General features: G+C 39.0%; 1 protein-coding gene across 5 annotated transcripts in view; it reads left to right on the plus strand.

Annotated features, from left to right (window-relative positions):
- The window catches only part of Fbxl4 (F-box and leucine rich repeat protein 4), a 75,452-nt gene that overhangs the window by 16,178 nt on the left and 41,733 nt on the right, over positions 1–17,541 (plus strand). For 3 of the 5 annotated variants that reach the window (XM_029533424.1, XM_029533425.1, XM_029533426.1), the window contains exons 2-4: positions 145–251; positions 967–1,563; positions 9,997–10,342. In XM_029533424.1, the coding sequence (XP_029389284.1) occupies positions 1,052–1,563; positions 9,997–10,342 (858 nt within the window). In that variant the 5' untranslated portion in view covers positions 145–251; positions 967–1,051. The remainder of the gene's footprint in view (positions 1–144; positions 252–966; positions 1,564–9,996; positions 10,343–17,541) is intronic. The other 2 variants (XM_021222162.1, XM_029533427.1) reach the window with 2 other exon arrangements.

Raw genomic sequence — 17,541 nt, forward strand, 5'->3', positions numbered from 1 at the left:
ATATAGCCTAATAGAAAAATTAGTTTATGCTTTTTATTTCATCGCTTTTCCATCAGCATGCCAAACTTTGGTAAATGTACTTCTCTTGGGCTGTTTTGAATTCTTGACTTAGAAGTAAAACTATTCGTTTAACCTCTGTTTCAGGCTGTCTTATCTCAGCATCTGTAGGTGAAAGCAGCATGCATGTTTCAGACACGTGGATGGGCACCAACTCCTGTTCCCGTGTGTGTCACGTGACCCTTCCCGCCAGGGTGAGCAATTCCTAAGAGTGTGTGGCAACAAATTAGTTGCCAGGTAGTTGAGAACTTCCCTAACAAATAACGCTAAGGGTATAGATTAAATGCCATCTGTTGATCTGTGATATGTAAGGCAGTTAATTTCCTTGGTCTAATTAACTGTCATCTTGAAAAACTGTATTTCCATGATGTGGAATCTGTACATAGCATGTTGGGAGAATCAAATGATTAACCACAGGGAATCATAGGACCAGGGTGTTGGATCAGCAGGTAAAGGTGCTTGCTGTGCCTAACAATAGAGGATTGTTCCTTAGAATGTGAAAGTATACCAGCACCTAAGATGAGTTGAGGTAAAAGTAATATGTTTGTAGTCTACGATATATTTTAAATAACATTAATTTTAAAAGTTCAAGTAGTTGATATTTCTTGAGTGATGGTTATTGTATATAAAATATGACTTTGAGATTCATATGTCTTCCATTGCCATCAGCAAATTGTTCCCCCTTTAGCATAAAGTTATATATGTTAGTTTCTTACAAATTACATTAGGTATATTGTTTATGACAGCGATCATATTTATAGTTGACAACTTACATTTTAAGATTTCATTTTGGGAAATGACACTGGGATGGTAATGCCTCTTTGTTGCTGTATCCATGCATTTCTTTCTTTCTTTCTTTTCTTCTTCTTTTTTTTTCTTTGCTTATTTAAATTATTTTACTTCACCAAGCCATTCATTTTGTAGACCATCCTTCAGAGTTCATGCATCTCACCGAGGACACCTGACCTTTTGAAGCTTCATAATTCACGACTAGATGTCACCAGTCTTTCCCATGTTAACAGTTCTGACCATGTTTTATTATATGTGCCTTCGGCGTCGAGCCAGGACAGCTACAAGAGGAGATATGATGAACAGCCATAGGACTATAGTGTCAAACAGCCGGACTTCCCCTCTCAATGCAGAGGTGGTCCAGTATGCTAAAGAAGTGGTGGATTTCAGTTCCCATTACGGCAGTGAGAACAGTATGTCCTATACCATGTGGAATTTGGCAGGTGTGCCAAATGTCTTCCCGAGTTCTGGTGACTTCACGCAGACGGCTGTGTTTCGAACTTATGGGACATGGTGGGATCAGTGTCCTAGTGCCTCCTTGCCATTCAGAAGAACACCATCCAGTTTTCAGAGCCAGGACTATGTGGAACTTACTTTTGAGCATCCAGTGTATCCCACAGCTGTCCATGTGCTGGAGACCTACCATCCTGGAGCAGTCATCAGAATCCTGGCCTGTTCAGCAAATCCCTACTCCCCAAATCCTCCAGCTGAAGTAAGGTAAGACTCATTTTCTAATCTATCCAGGTCGTGTGGATAGAAGACTGAGCTGTGCAGCACTGGAGGGTTTGAATTTGGTTTGGTTTTTTTTTGTTTGTTTGTTTATCTTTTTTCTTTTCGGCAGCATCCTCTTAAGTCACTTAGATACCTCTGGTTTTGAGATTTCTTTTCTTAATGTCCCGATGAAGAAGAGAGATTGCTTGCATGAAAATTTAATGTATATCATCTTCCTAAAACACCACGCATTATACTCATAGATTGTGTTGTTTGCTTGTCACAGAATTTACTGTAAGTGAAAGAGATAGTTTGAGGTAATGGGGATGTGGTGCAATCTGCAATGTCATTAAGTATTAGAACTTCTAAACTTACTTTAAAGCCAACATCATGCTACTGTTTTAAAATACTTTTAAGTACAACTCAAGGTACTACTATAGAGTGAAGCTGTCGAGAGGTCCTTAGGAGATTAGCCTTGATGTTAGGCGAATGCTTTCATAGTCATTTAAAAATGACTAAGTTTGAATGAATTGCTGAGTTCCCCCTGGAAATCTGTTTCCATCATTAACCTGTAGAGCAGCCCCATGACTCTTGTTTTTGTACAGTTCCTGGGGAATGTGTGTGTGTGTGTGTGTGTGTGTGTGTGTGTGAGAGAGAGAGAGAGAGAGAGAGAGAGAGAGAGAGAGAGAGAGAGAGAGATATCACGTAGGCCACTTTGTCTAAAGGTATGGAATGCAGCCATGCATACATGTCCTTTCCATGTGCCTGTGACCTATCCTTTCCACCCAGAGAAGCCACTTGGTATTATTTCCATGTCTCTGTAGATACAAGCAAATAAATATAATATTCTTCTTCAGCCATACAGTTATTCGCGCTCAGGTTGTTTTGTAGCAGATTTGTGTCACTATGTAGCAATGAAACAGACTACTCCTTGTTTCTTTCCTGTAGCTGCATGTAATGCGTCCCATCTGTGTGCCCTGCTAATTTACTACTCCTTAACTGATAGGTGCTACAGAGTGAGTTCCAGGACAGCTAGGGCTATACAGAGAAACCCTGTCTCAAAAAACCCAAAAAAACCCAACAACAACAACAACAAAAAACCTGATAGGTGCTTAGCTTTTGCCACTCTTCTACTATTATAAACATTAATGCAGAGAATAAAGTTTCATTCATCACTTTACTTTTCTGTAAATCTTTGTGTGACATAAATGCCCCCAGAAGAATTGCTTGGCCAAAGAGATATGTATTTGTATGGAGCCAAACTTCCCTCTAAAGAGTCTGTTCCTGTTTATATTTCCACATGAAATGTAAATGTGGGCATGCTTTGCTGAAATGCTCACAGAGTTAATAACTTTCATAGTTTTGTAATTTATTTGGTGAATTTTTTTTGTTATCTTTATTAAGATTCTTTGTCTCTGAGGTTGAATACCTTTTCCTATATGAAAGCACCATTTATGTATCCCTTTCCTTTGATTTCTGATCATTTGTGTATTCTTTTGTTACTTGTTGATTTCTCCATTTTAGATCTTCATGTTAATCTTAGGATATACCGTCACTGAACATTTTAGTGTCTATCATGTGCTGTGTGTTTTTGTGCCTGTTGATGCATCAACAATGTACATAATAAAAGCCTTTGCCCTATGAGCTCATTCTTGATGACAGTGCTTTGCAGGCACCTTTCACAGGTACCAGTGAACTGTGGGGCCTCAGAAGCTAGTGTAGGAGAGGTGAAGCACAGGGCACACACACACACACACACACACACACACACACACACTTCTGGCTGGCATCTCTGTCCTGAGTGCCAAGGAACATGTTCCAACCCTGCCAAGAAACAAATACAGAGGTCAGCTCAACTATTGCTGGGAATTGCTTTGATAATTTATTGTGTCTAGTGTTGTTAATGAATAATTAAAAACACAAAACCATCATCTTATATTCAGACTTCTTTCCTTAAAGGAAAAAAATAACCAGCAGGAATTTGGACAGAATCTTTTCTCATGTGGGAATTATTTATAATATTCTTTCATTCGTTATTATTCTTACAAAGTTATCCACATTTTAAACACTGTGAACAGATTTAGGACACAGATGAGGCCTTTTCTCTGATCCCAGGTACTGCTTCATAGCTGATTTGATTGTGTAATATTAAAACTTAATTTGTAGATGCCTCTGATTTGCTTTATTGATTTTAGCTTTATTTCTTAGAAAACACCAATAAAGTTTAGGCGAAAAGGAGTCAGATGGTGTGTATTCCTGCAGTGTAAGAGCCTTTGTTTTGTTTTGGGTTTTGGAGACAGTTTCAGCCCCAGGCTGTCCTGAAACTCATGGCAGTCCCCCTCCTCCATCCTCCTAGTGCTGGGATTACTTAGCTCAGAGAAGGCATTTTTAAGTGTTACTGGTTGTGAGCTTAAGAGATGCTTCATCATCTAAGAGGAAGATGAGAAGGTACTTACAGATTCAGGAACTGTTAATATTTTGGTGAGTTTCTTTAGACAGTGGGAAACATTCATTGGGCATCCTTTCTCTGCTGGGAACAAAACAGAACCACACAAAGATGGCTTTTGTTCTGAGCTACAAGCCATCCTGGAAGTGGACTGTGACATTTTAAGGGACATGTACTGGCTAGGGGGAAGCTAATGTGTCTGTGGCTCTGGGAAGGTCAATTGAGTAGTTTCCTCAAGGAAGTGAATTCGCTCGGGTTGAGGGTGGCTCCAGCAGGAGGGCTAGGAAAAGTGGAGAAGGATGACACCTCCCCAGCTTAGATCAGAGTTGAAGAAGTGAGAGAAGCCCAGGCTCCATTAGGGACAGCAAACCTCAGAAGATGGATTGAAGACCTAAACTAGGGGTATCTGGAATTTGAGGTCTCAGAGCTGTCTTGGCTTTCCAGAAACTACAGTAAGGTTCCTACTCATGCATAGTTATTTACTGTGGAAGATACCAACAAGGAGAGGGGACGTTCAGAAGAGAAGGGTATTCCAGTCTGACTACCTGTCAGTCCTAGCATGGGCTGTAGGAATAGAACGAAGACTGACAAGCCTGGCTACACGCTGCTCAGGAGCCCAGGATAGTTTTCTTAACAGGGTGGCAGGTGGATGTTCCAGGGAGCAAACCAGGACTGTCTGGAGGATAAATACAAGCGACCAGGGTCTGTGCATGGGAGAAAGGAGTCAGCTACTGCCAACTGTATTATATGGTAATTGACAGGTCATTCACTTTGCTTAATACACAGGCATTAGAAGACAAATGAAAGAACAATACCATTTATCATCAAATTGCTACCACTTATATCCAACTAACATGAATATTGAATGAAGAACAACATTACAGTAATGTGTGTATCTTTGTTTGTATGTAAAAAGGTACAGTCTCTTTCCTTGTAGCTAGGAGAGCTCTGGACTATTGCCGTATGTTTAATTGGATACTTTTGTGACATTTGGGAGTTGAAATGAGTTCAAGTTGGAGAGTTCAGGAATTTTATGTAGGAAATGAGATTCCTATTGTCTTAAACATTCAAAGATTTAAAAGCCATGCTTTCATAGTTTTTGTGACTTTGTTAGCCAACAGTATAGGAAATCAAAGGTAGTTCTACTGATTTTGGTGTCTTTTTGGCTTTTTGCCTAGTGCCTTCTTAAGGAAAAGGAAAGAGGTAGTGTAAAGTGATCTGTGGCTGAGGATTAGAAAATAGGCTAGCTCAGGGTTGGGTTACACTTTAGAAGAGAGAGAAAGAAGGTGAGGAGGAAGGTAGAAAATGACAAATTGATATCGTACTAACGCAACCAGGATAATGTTATTTGGGGAGTAATGTTTACTGATTTGTTCCTTTGGTTTTTCCAGTGCTCAAAACACTTTGATAAATCAGTGACATTAGGAAAGCCAAGCAGCAGTGGCTGCCACAGAAGAATTTCCTGCCAAAGGAAGTTGCTTTAAGCAGCGGTTTCATGAATTGCCGAATCCTGGTTGCCTTAACCTTGTACACCTGGGATGGTGATTTTTATCATGAAGTCAGAATTGAAAGAGCAGGCCTTTCACACAGAACGGCAGCTTGTCACTTCCTAGTTAGTGAAGGGCTGGACTGTTGTCTCTTAAGTACAAAGGCAAGCCCTTTGATTTGATGGGTTTTGTTTTTATTCTTCAGAAGAGAATCTTCAAAAGATAACAGATAAGGGGGTGATATTTATGGCTATAGAAGCTATAGGAGTCCCCCTGTTGCTTGTTTTGTGGTTTACGACGTCCTTGGGAAGGAGTTTACTAGAATTCCCGTGGAGGAATCTACTTCTGAGTGTATCGGAGGGAAAGGAAATCACCTCTCCAAAGCAGCTGTGCTCCTCTGTCCACTGCAGCACTGTCTGTCCATAAGAGCTCAATGTGGAGTCAGCCTCAGTGCCCATTAGCAGATGAATTCATAAAGTACATGCAGCATGTATGCTCAGTGGATATTAGCCAACAATAAAGACGAATACAATTTTTGTCATTTGCGGCAAAATGGGTGAACATTATGCGTTCTTCAGTTAAGTGGACTAAGCCTGACACAGAAAGACCAGCACCGCATGTTCTTTCTCATGTTGGAGTAGTTGAGGAATTTTATGTAGGAAATGAGCTTCTTATAGTCTTTAACAGTCAAAGATTTAAAAGCCATGCTTTCATAGTTTCTGTGAATTTGTTAGCCAACCACACAGGAAGTCACAAAATAACAACCTAAAAGGAGACTAGGGACTGTTAGAGATTGAGAGTACTATTATGGGGGGTAAGGGATAGATTAGGGAGCCTACATTTTATCACTGTATGTTGCACACAAATTTGAAATATCACATCAAATTCCCTGAAAAGAAAAAAATTTAAAAGAATTCCCACTGAACTTAAGCTTTGATTCTTGAAGGTAGGAATGGACCATAGATTCCTTCTCTTTTCTCTCAGGGTTGGGGCTATATATTCTTCTTAGTTCCTTTTTGGCATATGTAAAGACTATCAGAATACATGTCAGTGGCTTCCTCTTTTAGATTTCTTCTCGAGTTTTATAAACTTGTGTCTATTTCAGTTTCTATCTGCCTTACTCTAGTTTATTTTTACTTAGGGTCAAGGAACTAAATAGTCTGTTATATAATGGAAACAGTATTATTAGATACTATGTTAAAAATTTAAGTATGAATCAGTGAATTATAAATTCCATCATCAGGAGATATGGCTCACTTTGACGTTAGAGATTACTGTAAACAATTGTGATCCTTACAGTGGTCATTCTTTTATTCTGCATGCTATAAGCTCTTTGGAGAACAGTTTTTAAAATATTATATATTGAGAGTTAAAATATACTTTCTTCCCCTTTTATTAAAATAGATTCTTTTCTCATACAATACACCCTGATTTCATTTTCCTCTCCCTCTGTGCCCCCCAGTTATTCCCCACCTTCCTGTTATCTGGATCCACTCCCTTTTGTTTCCAATCACCAAAAGAACAGGCCTCTAGGAGATAATAATAAAAGTATAACAAAATAAAATATAGTACAATAAGATGAAACAATCTTATCAAAGTTCGAGAAGAAAAACCAACAGAAGGCAAAGAGCCTAGGAGAAGGTACAGAATCAGAGATCTACTTGTTGCACACTCAGGAATCCTATAGAAACGCTAAACTGGAAGTCATAGTATATATGCTGAGGACCCGGTGCCGACCCGTGCAAGCCTGGCGCATGCTGCCCCAGTCTGTGTGAGTTCATAAGAGGTTTGTTCATGTAAAGTCAGAGAGCTGTTTTTTCCCTTGGTGTTCTCCTGTGGCTCTTGCATTCTTTCTACCTCCTCTTCCTCAGGGTTCTCTGAGTTCTGATTGGATGGGGAAATCTCATTTATGGATGAGTGTTCCAAGGTGATTCATATTCTCTCTCTCTCTCTCTCTCTCTCTCTCTCTCTCTCTCTCTCTCTCTCTCTCTCTGTGTGTGTGTGTGTGTGTGTGTGTGTCTGTCTGTCTGTCTGTCTGTCTGTCTGTCTGTCTCTCTGAAGCTTGAGCGTAGGATCTCATTGCTCACCCCCACAGTCATGCATTTCCTCCAACAAAGTCGCACCTATTCCAACAAGGACACACCTCCTAATAGTATCACTCCCTGTAGGCCGAGCATTCAAACACACACGAGTCTATGGAGGCCAAATGTATTCAAACCACAACACCTTCATATATGTACATATTTTAGGAAATCACTGCTGTATTAGGTTTTCCATACTACTCCTTAAATGACAGTTTTAGTTGTCTTTCCCTGTATTCTCTCCTTTGTTCCCTCGTAGGTCACGATGTAATGCACTTCTTCCAGCTCCCCATTTATTCATAATTGTCAGTTCTATTTCCCTTTACTATTTGTACACTCTAGCCTCTTACACTATATTTATTCTCTGAGTATCTATGGATTGTAGCTTGCTTATCATTAACTAAACCATAATATTCACATGTGGTTTGAATAGGAAAAGTCCCCAAAGTCTCATATATTTTAATATTTGGTCATTAGGGAGTAGAACTACTTTAAATAGACTAGGAGATGTGGCCATGGATAGGTATGGTCTTGTTGGAGGAAGTGTGTCACTAGGGGGTGGGATTTGGAATTTCAAAAGCCCAAGCCAGGCCCAGTGGCTCTCTCTCTTCCTGCTGCCAGCCAATCTAGATGTAGAACTCTTGACTCCTTCTCCTGTACCATGTCTGCCTACAGGCTGCCATGCTTCCTGCCTTGATGATAATGAACTAAACCTCTGATACTGAGGGCAAACCCCCAATTAAACTCTTTCTCAGAGTTGGCATGGTTATGATTTTCCTCCACAGCATTAGAACATTGACTAAGATGCCACATGATCTGAGGAAGAGATGAAGATCTGCAGTCATCCCATCTGCTTCCCTGGCAGAAGTCAGAATAAAATTTTTCTAATTTTTTTAAACTAAGTTGAAATCTCTGTTAGCCAAAGGAAGTGGATATAAGCTCCTTTTTTCTCTGACAGCTCAGATAATAATATTAGAATAGTTAATTATAACCTGTATGAAATTATTAACTCTGTGGTTCACTATTCATGAAAAGTCTTATGTACTTTTAGGGAATCGTTTTATAAGAAGACTTATGTGGACATGGGAGAGTAATAGAAATACATTGTACATTTTACTGGAGAAGACGTCATGAGCATAGATTTGTTAGTTGTAAGTTTATTGTAAGAAAAGAAAGGATAATTGTTTGGCTGGGAAATGAAGGTCCAATTGTAAGGACATGAGAAAATGATATTCTGTTGTTATATGTTAGATACTTGTTAAATATTACAGATATAGGTGTGACTAAAAGAATAAAAAAAATGGCAATTCAAGATAAGGGCATATAAGACAATTTCCTGAATATCTGGACTACATTTTAAAAATAGGAAAACATTGGTTGAAGACTGAGAGATGTCTGAGTCTGTAAAGTGCTTGAGGACATGAATTTCATTCCCAGATCCCATGTGAAAACAGTAGGACATTGTCTTAGGGTTCCCATTGCTGTGAAGTGATACCATGACCAAGGCAACTCTTATAAAGGACAGCAGTTAACTGGGGCTGGTTGACAGGTTCAGTGGTTCAGTATCATCATGGCAGAAAGCATGGCAGCATCCAGGCAGGCATGGTGCTGGAGGAGCTGAGAGTTCTACATCTTGATCCAAAGGCAAACAGAGCTGGCTTCCATGCAGCTAGAGAAAGGTCTCAAAGCCCACTCACAATGTGACTTCCTCTAACAAGGCGACATCTATTCCAATAAGACCATACCTCCTAGTAGTGCCACTCCCAGTACCAAGCATATTGAAATCATAGCAGACATGGTGGTGTACACTTGTAAGCTCAGTGTGGGCAGAGGTAGAGACAGTCTTAACAACCCAAAGCAAACCAAGGTGAGTGCTGCTTGAGGAATGTCCCTCCTGGCTGTCCTTCTCTGGTCTCCATGCAAGTGCACCTGCACACATACACTCCCCACACAGAAAGAACATGGGGTTTTGAGTTTTCGTGGGGCCAATAACAGAAATAAAAATGCTGAAGAGGAGATACCTGTGGAGTAAGAGGACAAGCTATGCTTCCGAGTTAGCTGAGAATCTGCTTTATTATACATGGTTTTTTTTTTTGGGGGGGGGGAGGTCAGGGTTTATTAGTCTGTAAAACTGAATTTTATTCTTAAGATATCTTTAACTATTGATTCTAGTCTTTGGCCAATGTGAAATCTTTGGAAAAACATAGAACTTCTAGATGGCTTGTAGAAATATTTTTCATAGAGATATCTGACATTGATGTTTTTTAGTTTTAAAAATAATATTCTGGAAGTGAATCCTGTGTTTGGTTCTTTTCACCTTATTTGCTCACTTTATTTCACACTGTACTAGTGGAGTAGGGGAGTGTACCCTAAGAGTGCTGGTAGATCTCATTCTAAACTGTAGGGACGTTTCTCTCTTTGGCAGATGGGAGATTCTTTGGTCAGAGAGACCTACGAAGGTGAATGCTTCCCAGGCTCGCCAGTTTAAACCTTGTATTAAGCAAATAAATTTCCCTACAAACCTTATACGGCTGGAAGTAAATAGTTCTCTTCTGGATTATTACACCGAATTAGATGCAGTCGTGCTGCATGGTACGAAGGACAAGCCCCTGCTCTCTCTCAAGACTGCCCTTGCAGACATGAGTGATCTAGAAGACGACGACTATGAAGAGAAGGACGGCTGTGAAATGGACGCTCTTAACAAAAAGTTTGGCAGTGCTGCCCTTGGGGATGGGCCACATAATGGGTATTTTGATAAACTACCATATGAGGTAAGCCAAAACAGTTGCAGTATTGGATATAACACTCCTGGGGTTTAATGCTGAAATGGATGCTTGCATAGCCGGTTACCAGAAGAACAGCAGTATTGGAGAAGCATATAAAATCTAATGTGTTAGAGATTTAGTTTGGAAAACTAAAGACACTTAAAGAATTTAACTTTTGTTTTGGATTGACATCATAAATTCTGGATAAACTATTAACTGTGTTGTTCTATCCACACACAGTAAGAACCAGGTACATACATTGATAATACACTGTACTTCACTTTTCTTAATTGTTCAGTATAGTAGCATGTACCTGAGTTTATACCTGTTATAGTGGGTATTAATAGGTGAATGCGTATCCCACTTCATAGCCACAGTTTCCTGAGGGTCATCTTTACCATAGTCTGTATTCTATCTGTAAGTTTTGACCTAGGCTGCCCAGTATTTCTAAGAAACTCATTTGATACCTGGTTTGAAATCTTATTTTCAGTGTGTCTGTCTTCTTAGGGAGCCCTTCTGGGGTTATTTAGCCTCCCTAGCTCCAGACATCAAATGCAAGGAGAACTCGGTAGCTATGTGATGTTGAAATCTCTCCCCACCCGTTTCTAACACCCTGGGGTCGGGTAGACCAGGTATTTATGCCTCCCTTTGAAAACAATTGTGTGATGCTAAAAACAATATGGTTAGTTTTTAAATGAAAGTTTTAGACCTGGATAACCCCTGTAGATACTATTCTTATGAGTTGATTGGTGTTTCACTTTCCAGTATAATGATATAAGTAGCTAATCTCAAATAGAATGATTAGGCAGCCCCTTGAGTGCCCGAGTAATAACAACTGGATCTGTTGAACGTTTTACACTGTGGTGCATCTGTAAAGTAGTTAAAGCTGATAGGTATAGAAGAATTTAAGGGTCCAAAGTATTCAGTCCATAGGCACAGACCCAGGGGTTTACTCAGGCCTTTATTGGGTAGGGGACATCACAGATTGTGCAAGACCATCCATACCTTAAAGGGGAAAGGGACCCTCCATGGGAAGGCTGAGTTGGGAGAGGGGCATGAGATGGTGATAATGTCATTCCTTGGGGCTCCAATATCTGTGTGGCAGCAGTTCACCTCTAGAAAGTGAGCCAGCTTTCGTTTTGCCCACTTCTGAAAACTATTAAGATAGGAATTTAGATTTAATACGTTTAAATGACTTCAAATTTTAGCAAAACCTGATAAAAACGCCTAGCTTTTAGCACTAAAAGGAATGATGGAGGCTAAGAGGATAGAAGAGAATATTCAGAGATGTGAACAACATCTGTGGCTTGCTAGGAACACCAGCGTTTCTGTATGCCTGCAACATTAGATCTGTCAAGGAAAGAACAGGACATGTAACTGGATGGAGATGCCACATGCATAGCTGCATTCACACAGACAGCAGCTGTAGGGTCACCCTTGCCTTGCTGAACTGTCATCTCTGCTGTGCCAAAGAGCATTGCATTTACCACGAGTTTGGCATTTTTTTCATCCAGCCAGTGATCTTCAAGATGCTGCCTTTTTTCAATACTTAGTAAAACTGGTTGAGATGGGGTCAAAGATAATTTAGAATTAGTAAATAATTTGCTAAAAACCTAGAGCAGATACATGATTATAGTATGCTTTATGTTTTTTGTATAACATTTTGAATGGGAAAGAAGAATATGGAATAATAGCTAATATTCCAGAAATTGCCCATATTAATCAGGCAGTTTTATATATGTGCTTTATTCTACAATGAAGAGCATATAAATGAAAGAATATGTTTGTAAATGTGTTGTAGGTATGACCTGCCCCAGCCATAGGAAACAGGGGGGTTCAGTAGAGTACGAAGGTCTCTGTGATATGGATTGTGAAATTTTAGCTTGTTTATATGGAAAGGAAAGAGCCTATAGATGGTTTCAAATATGTACCAAAGGTTTAGTCAGTACAACACACTCAACACTTTGGTCTTCCTTCTTCTTTAGCTTCATATGGTCTATGAATTATATCTTGGGTGTTTTGAGCTTTTGGGCTAATATCTACTTATCAGTGAGTACATATCATGTGTGTTCTTTGTGACTGGGTTACCTCATTCAGGGTGATATTTTCTAATTCCANCCATTTGCCTGCAAATTTCATGAAGTCATTATTTTTAATAGCTGAGAATAGCTGAGTAGTACCATATTTTCTGTATCCATTCCTCTGGGTCCTTTCTAGCTTTTGGCTATTATAAATAACGCTGCTATGAACATAGTGGAACATATGTCCTTGTTATATGTTGTAGCCTCTTTTGGGTATATGCCAAGGAGTGGTATAGCTAGGTCCTCAGGTAGTTCAATGTCCAATTTTCTGAGGAACCACCGATTGCCAGAGTGGCTGTACCAGCTTGCAATCCCACCAGCAATGGAGGTGTGTTCCTGTAAATACTCAAGGGAGGAAATACAGAGACAAAATGTGGAGCAGAGACTAAAGGAAAGGCCATCCAGAGACTGCCCCACTTGGGGATCCATCCCATATACAAACACCAAATCCAGACACTATTGTGCATGCCAACAAGTGCTTGCTGACAGGAGCCTGATATAGCTGTCTTCTGAGAGGCTCTACCAGAACCTGACAAACACAGAGGTAGATGCTCGCAGCCAACCATTGGACTGAGCTCAGGTCCCCAGTGGAGGAGTTAGAGAAAGGACTGAGGGAGCTGAAGGGGTTTGCAACCCCATAGGAGGAACAGTATCAACCAACCAGACCCCCTAGAGCTCCTAGAGACTAAACCACCAACCAAAGAGTATACATGGAGGGACCCATGGCTCCAGCTGCATATGTAGTAGAGGATGACTTTGTCAGACATCAATGGGAGGAGAAGCCCTTGGTTTTGAGAAGGCTCAATGCCCCAGTATAGGGGAATTCAAGGGCAGGGAGGCAGGAGTGGGTGGGTGGGTGGGTGAGCACCCTCATAGAAGCATGGGGAGGGAAGATGGGATAGGGGGTTTCTAGAGGGGAAACTGGCAAAGGGGATAACATTTGAAATGTAAATAAATAAAATATCCAAGAAAAAGAAAAAGAAAAGTATGTAACACACTCTAGAGGAGCCAGGATGTAGCACCGGCATTCTTGAAAGGACACTGATTACATGTGATGTAAAAGGATGTCCTGTAAAAGAGTCAGTGCTATAAAACAGGCTAAATGGTCTCAAAGATTAAATTGAGATTTGAGAGCAGGACACTAGTATATAGACACTAGATACTCTATTAGTAATGATTAAGAGCTATGTCTATTTGGTCTAAAATCTGTCACCTTTTATTTAGTCAAGCTCCAGAAGAACTCTTTCACATGTTAATGTTATAGCTTTGATGACTTTTTATATTTTATAATTTCCCAAAAGATTATATTAGTATCAGGATATCATTATATTAATATTACATGTCTTCATATAATATATACTCTTTACTATGAAGGTTTGGATTATACCAGAAGATGCTAGGAGTTATTTAAGTAGTAACTTATTTGGTGCACACCCTAATTCTAGCACTCAGGAGACAGAGGCAAGTAGATCTCGGTGAGTTCTAGGCCAGCCAGTGCTACATAGTTAGACCCTGTCTCAAAAAAATAAAGAATTCTATGGAAATGAATTTCAATATTATTGCTAATAATACATTATAAATTTTGTAAATTTAAGGTACTTTGGATACCAGTGTCAGGTAACTCATAGTTTCTTTCAAATATTTAACAGTCATTTCTAATTAAAATTACATATAATAAAGAAAAACTTAACTTTTTATAAACTAGTATATTACTATATAAGACTAATAATAAACAATTTCAAACCATTTTCTTAATATGTATTTATTTCTACATAAAAATATAATACCAAATATAATTAGTTTAAAGCAATACAAAGATCTTTAAGGTCTTCTTTCTGGTATGTTTTTATATTAGAAAGTCAAGATGATGGTATGAAAATACTGAGTCAAAAGGAAAATGAATCTCAGGGTGTACTCCAGTAGGTAACATAACTAACGGGCAGAGTGACAGCTGGGAGGGTATCTGTATTGTTACCCATTCTTCAAAAAGTGAATACATAGTTGTTTGCTAGTTAAGCTAAGACCTTACATAATTATGAAACAGTAGAAATACCAGGTCCTAGATGGTAGCTTCTAGCCGTGTATCCTCTTGAAGCAGTTGAAAATGTGGCTGAATTGAGATGTCTACAAAGTGTGGTCCAGTCCAACTGGGCTTATAGAATGACACCATGTCTTTAAAAAGTATGTTTATTAAAGTTTTGAAACTACACATGGCTTTATTAAGTTGAGTTAAATTGAAAATAAAACCAACAAAAAAACGTTACTTAATACCATTCTGTAAGTTCTTGTTAATACTTTGTCTAAGAGAAAGACATAAAAGGTGTACTTTTTGAAAATCAGGGTATAAAATCATTTGCAGACAAAATGATTATATATTAGGATATTCAGGAGAATTAGGAAATAAAAGTTAGCTGACAGGCTGCAATAGATAAATATGCAGAGCTTTAGAAACTCCTGGAACATTGAAGATTGTTAAAAGTTAAGTCACACAATGTCCTTGAGTAGAAAGATACAGTAAGTCAAAAGTGTCATGCATGTGTATCCACGCACACATGGATCCCACAAATACAGGGTCAGTTTTTCTAAAAGTTTGAAAAGTTTGCCTAGTGGCCATGATTCTTCTTGCATCCTAGCATATACACATAGACTGAGGAAGAACACTTGGTTGACATTGAAGATTATGAACATGAGAGAAATTATGGCTAGCCAAATGCACCTGAGTTGAAACATGAAATAGACCAAGAGGAAAGAAGAGAACATTTACAGTACCTTTGGTATTACGTTTTTGCAGTTAACAATAATAAATAGTAGCAAAAATAAAAAGAAATTTGACAAGGAGGTGATGGAGGATGAGGAGGAAAGCTGGAAGAATGACGACAGCTCAGCACGTTCCCTGACTTTGTCCCTCTCAGAGTGGTAAAGTTTTAACTCCAGTATTGTCAAGGATTTAGGTGGATGGAGACTTACATACTCTATGAGTATATAAATTAGTATGAACATTCAGAAAGGCAACTTTTAAATGTATGTATCTTATCCTAAAGATATATTGCCAGTTTACCAAGATGAACATGCATACATAACACATACAATGATATTGCAGTATTTGCAATAAGAAAGAAAATAGCAGGAAGTAAATCAGTAAGCATCTGTTGTTGTTAAAGTGTCACGTGTGAAATGGAATAGGGTGGGTCTGCTTGTACAGATAGAGATGTACAGGATAGATCATTAAATAAGAAAAGCAAGGGGCTGAGCAGTGAATGTACTTCCGTTCTTTTAGTGCATACCCAGGAATATAAGTTCATTTTATCTGGGAGAGACCAGAAAACAAAGCAAAGTGAACCAAACCAAAACAAACCAAAACAAAAAAATCCAACTGTTAATAGTGCTGATCTCTGGTGTGTGTGTGGTTACCTCATTTTCCATCATTCTTCTGTAGAAAATAATTTTATAGGGGGTTCTGCCCCCAGGCTCGCCCATATAGCTCCTGAATAAAAGACACGGAGTTGCTGTTTTTATTAACTAGCTATGGGTACTGTGCTGGGCAAGTTCTGAGCTGTTCTAACCTACATCCCAGCCATAGGCTCCACATGTATCCGCAGAGGAACCTCATGCTCGTGGTTCATCCCCACGGTCCATCCACCTCATGATGACCTTCTTCTTCCTCTATCATTATGCTCCTCATGGTCCCTACCTTAGACCCCACCACTCTATCTCAAGCTCTGCCTTCCCCTCTCCCCTGCCCTGTCACAGGCTTTAGCCTTTCATTATCCAATCAGAGATCTTTGGGGAACATTCTTTACAGAAGGTTGGTCAATACAGTGCCCATGTCCAGTCTGCAATCTGATCCTGGGGCACAGACTCGGTACCTGAACACACACGCACCAGACCAACCCCAACACTTCTGTGTTTGCTTTTATAAATTTTTACCTCTAAATTTTTGTGTGTGTTATGATGCTCATGTCAACAGGGTTGTATGAACAACGAAAATTCATTGTCGTGTTTGTTTGTGATAGAGGCTCTTCAGTGGGACTTCAGCGGAGAGGGATTGGGCTCTTATTGAATACATCATGGAGTCTTAAAGCCAGTAAGCAGGTTTAGGATCAGGGGGTGGGAAATGGCTAAGAAGCATTAGAAGGAGAAGGGGGCATTTAAGCTGATCTAAAGCAATAGGGTTTGTACTCAGAGGCAAGTGATCTAACTGTACCTACATCACAGAAGATGATAAGGAATCTAACTTAGTGATATAGTATTTTTTAGTTTGTATTGGTAAAAGCTGTGTTTTATAAAGCAACATAAAATAGGCAAGTCTATTGGAGAAAGTCTAGAAAAAAGTTTCAGTCAGAGCTTTTATACTAATAAGTGTCTATATCCATGTTTTTCTAATAAATACATACACAGGCATATAAACATCCTTAAGTCATTTTACAGCTTATTTCAAATGCTAAAAAAATATTAAATGTACCTCAAGCCTCACTAGATAAATGTTAATCAGCAACTGCTCATGTTTTTTAAATAATTTTAAACACATCTTAAAGATTATATTGTTGTTCATTTGAATGTTAGAATATTCAACTCAAAATAGTGAAATCTGATCTAACATTAATACAGAAACTGAAGAAAATCATTTATGTTAAAAGGTATAATTACAAAAGCAGAAAATTCAGGTACACACTTTTATGTTAAAAAAAAAATGTAACCCCTCTCATCTAAATAAGATTTTTGTCATTAAACAAATATGCAGTTTTTTCATCAGAATACTTTAAAAGTCCTGTCAACTAAACTGAGAAAACATTTTAATACAATTTTATTTTATTTTTTTATTTATTATTATTTTCTTTATTTACATTTCAAATGCTATCCCGAAAGTTCCCTATCCCCCCACCCCACCCCTGCTCCCCTACCCACCCACTCCCACTACTTGGCCCTGGCCTTCCCCTGTGCTGGGTCACAAATATGCATTTTTTAATTCTGATTCTTGGTTCAGTTTAGGGCACTTAAAAGATACTTCTTTGGAAACTGATTTAGAAAGCCCCAACTGGAAAACAAATCTTGGACTAGCTCAAATGGACAATTGTAATTAAAGTTATCTTTTTGTTTCTAGTTTGTTAATAGCATCTGCTGCCC

Source organism: Mus pahari, chromosome 22, assembly GCF_900095145.1.
Source record: "Mus pahari chromosome 22, PAHARI_EIJ_v1.1, whole genome shotgun sequence".
Lineage (NCBI taxonomy): Eukaryota > Metazoa > Chordata > Mammalia > Rodentia > Muridae > Mus > Mus pahari.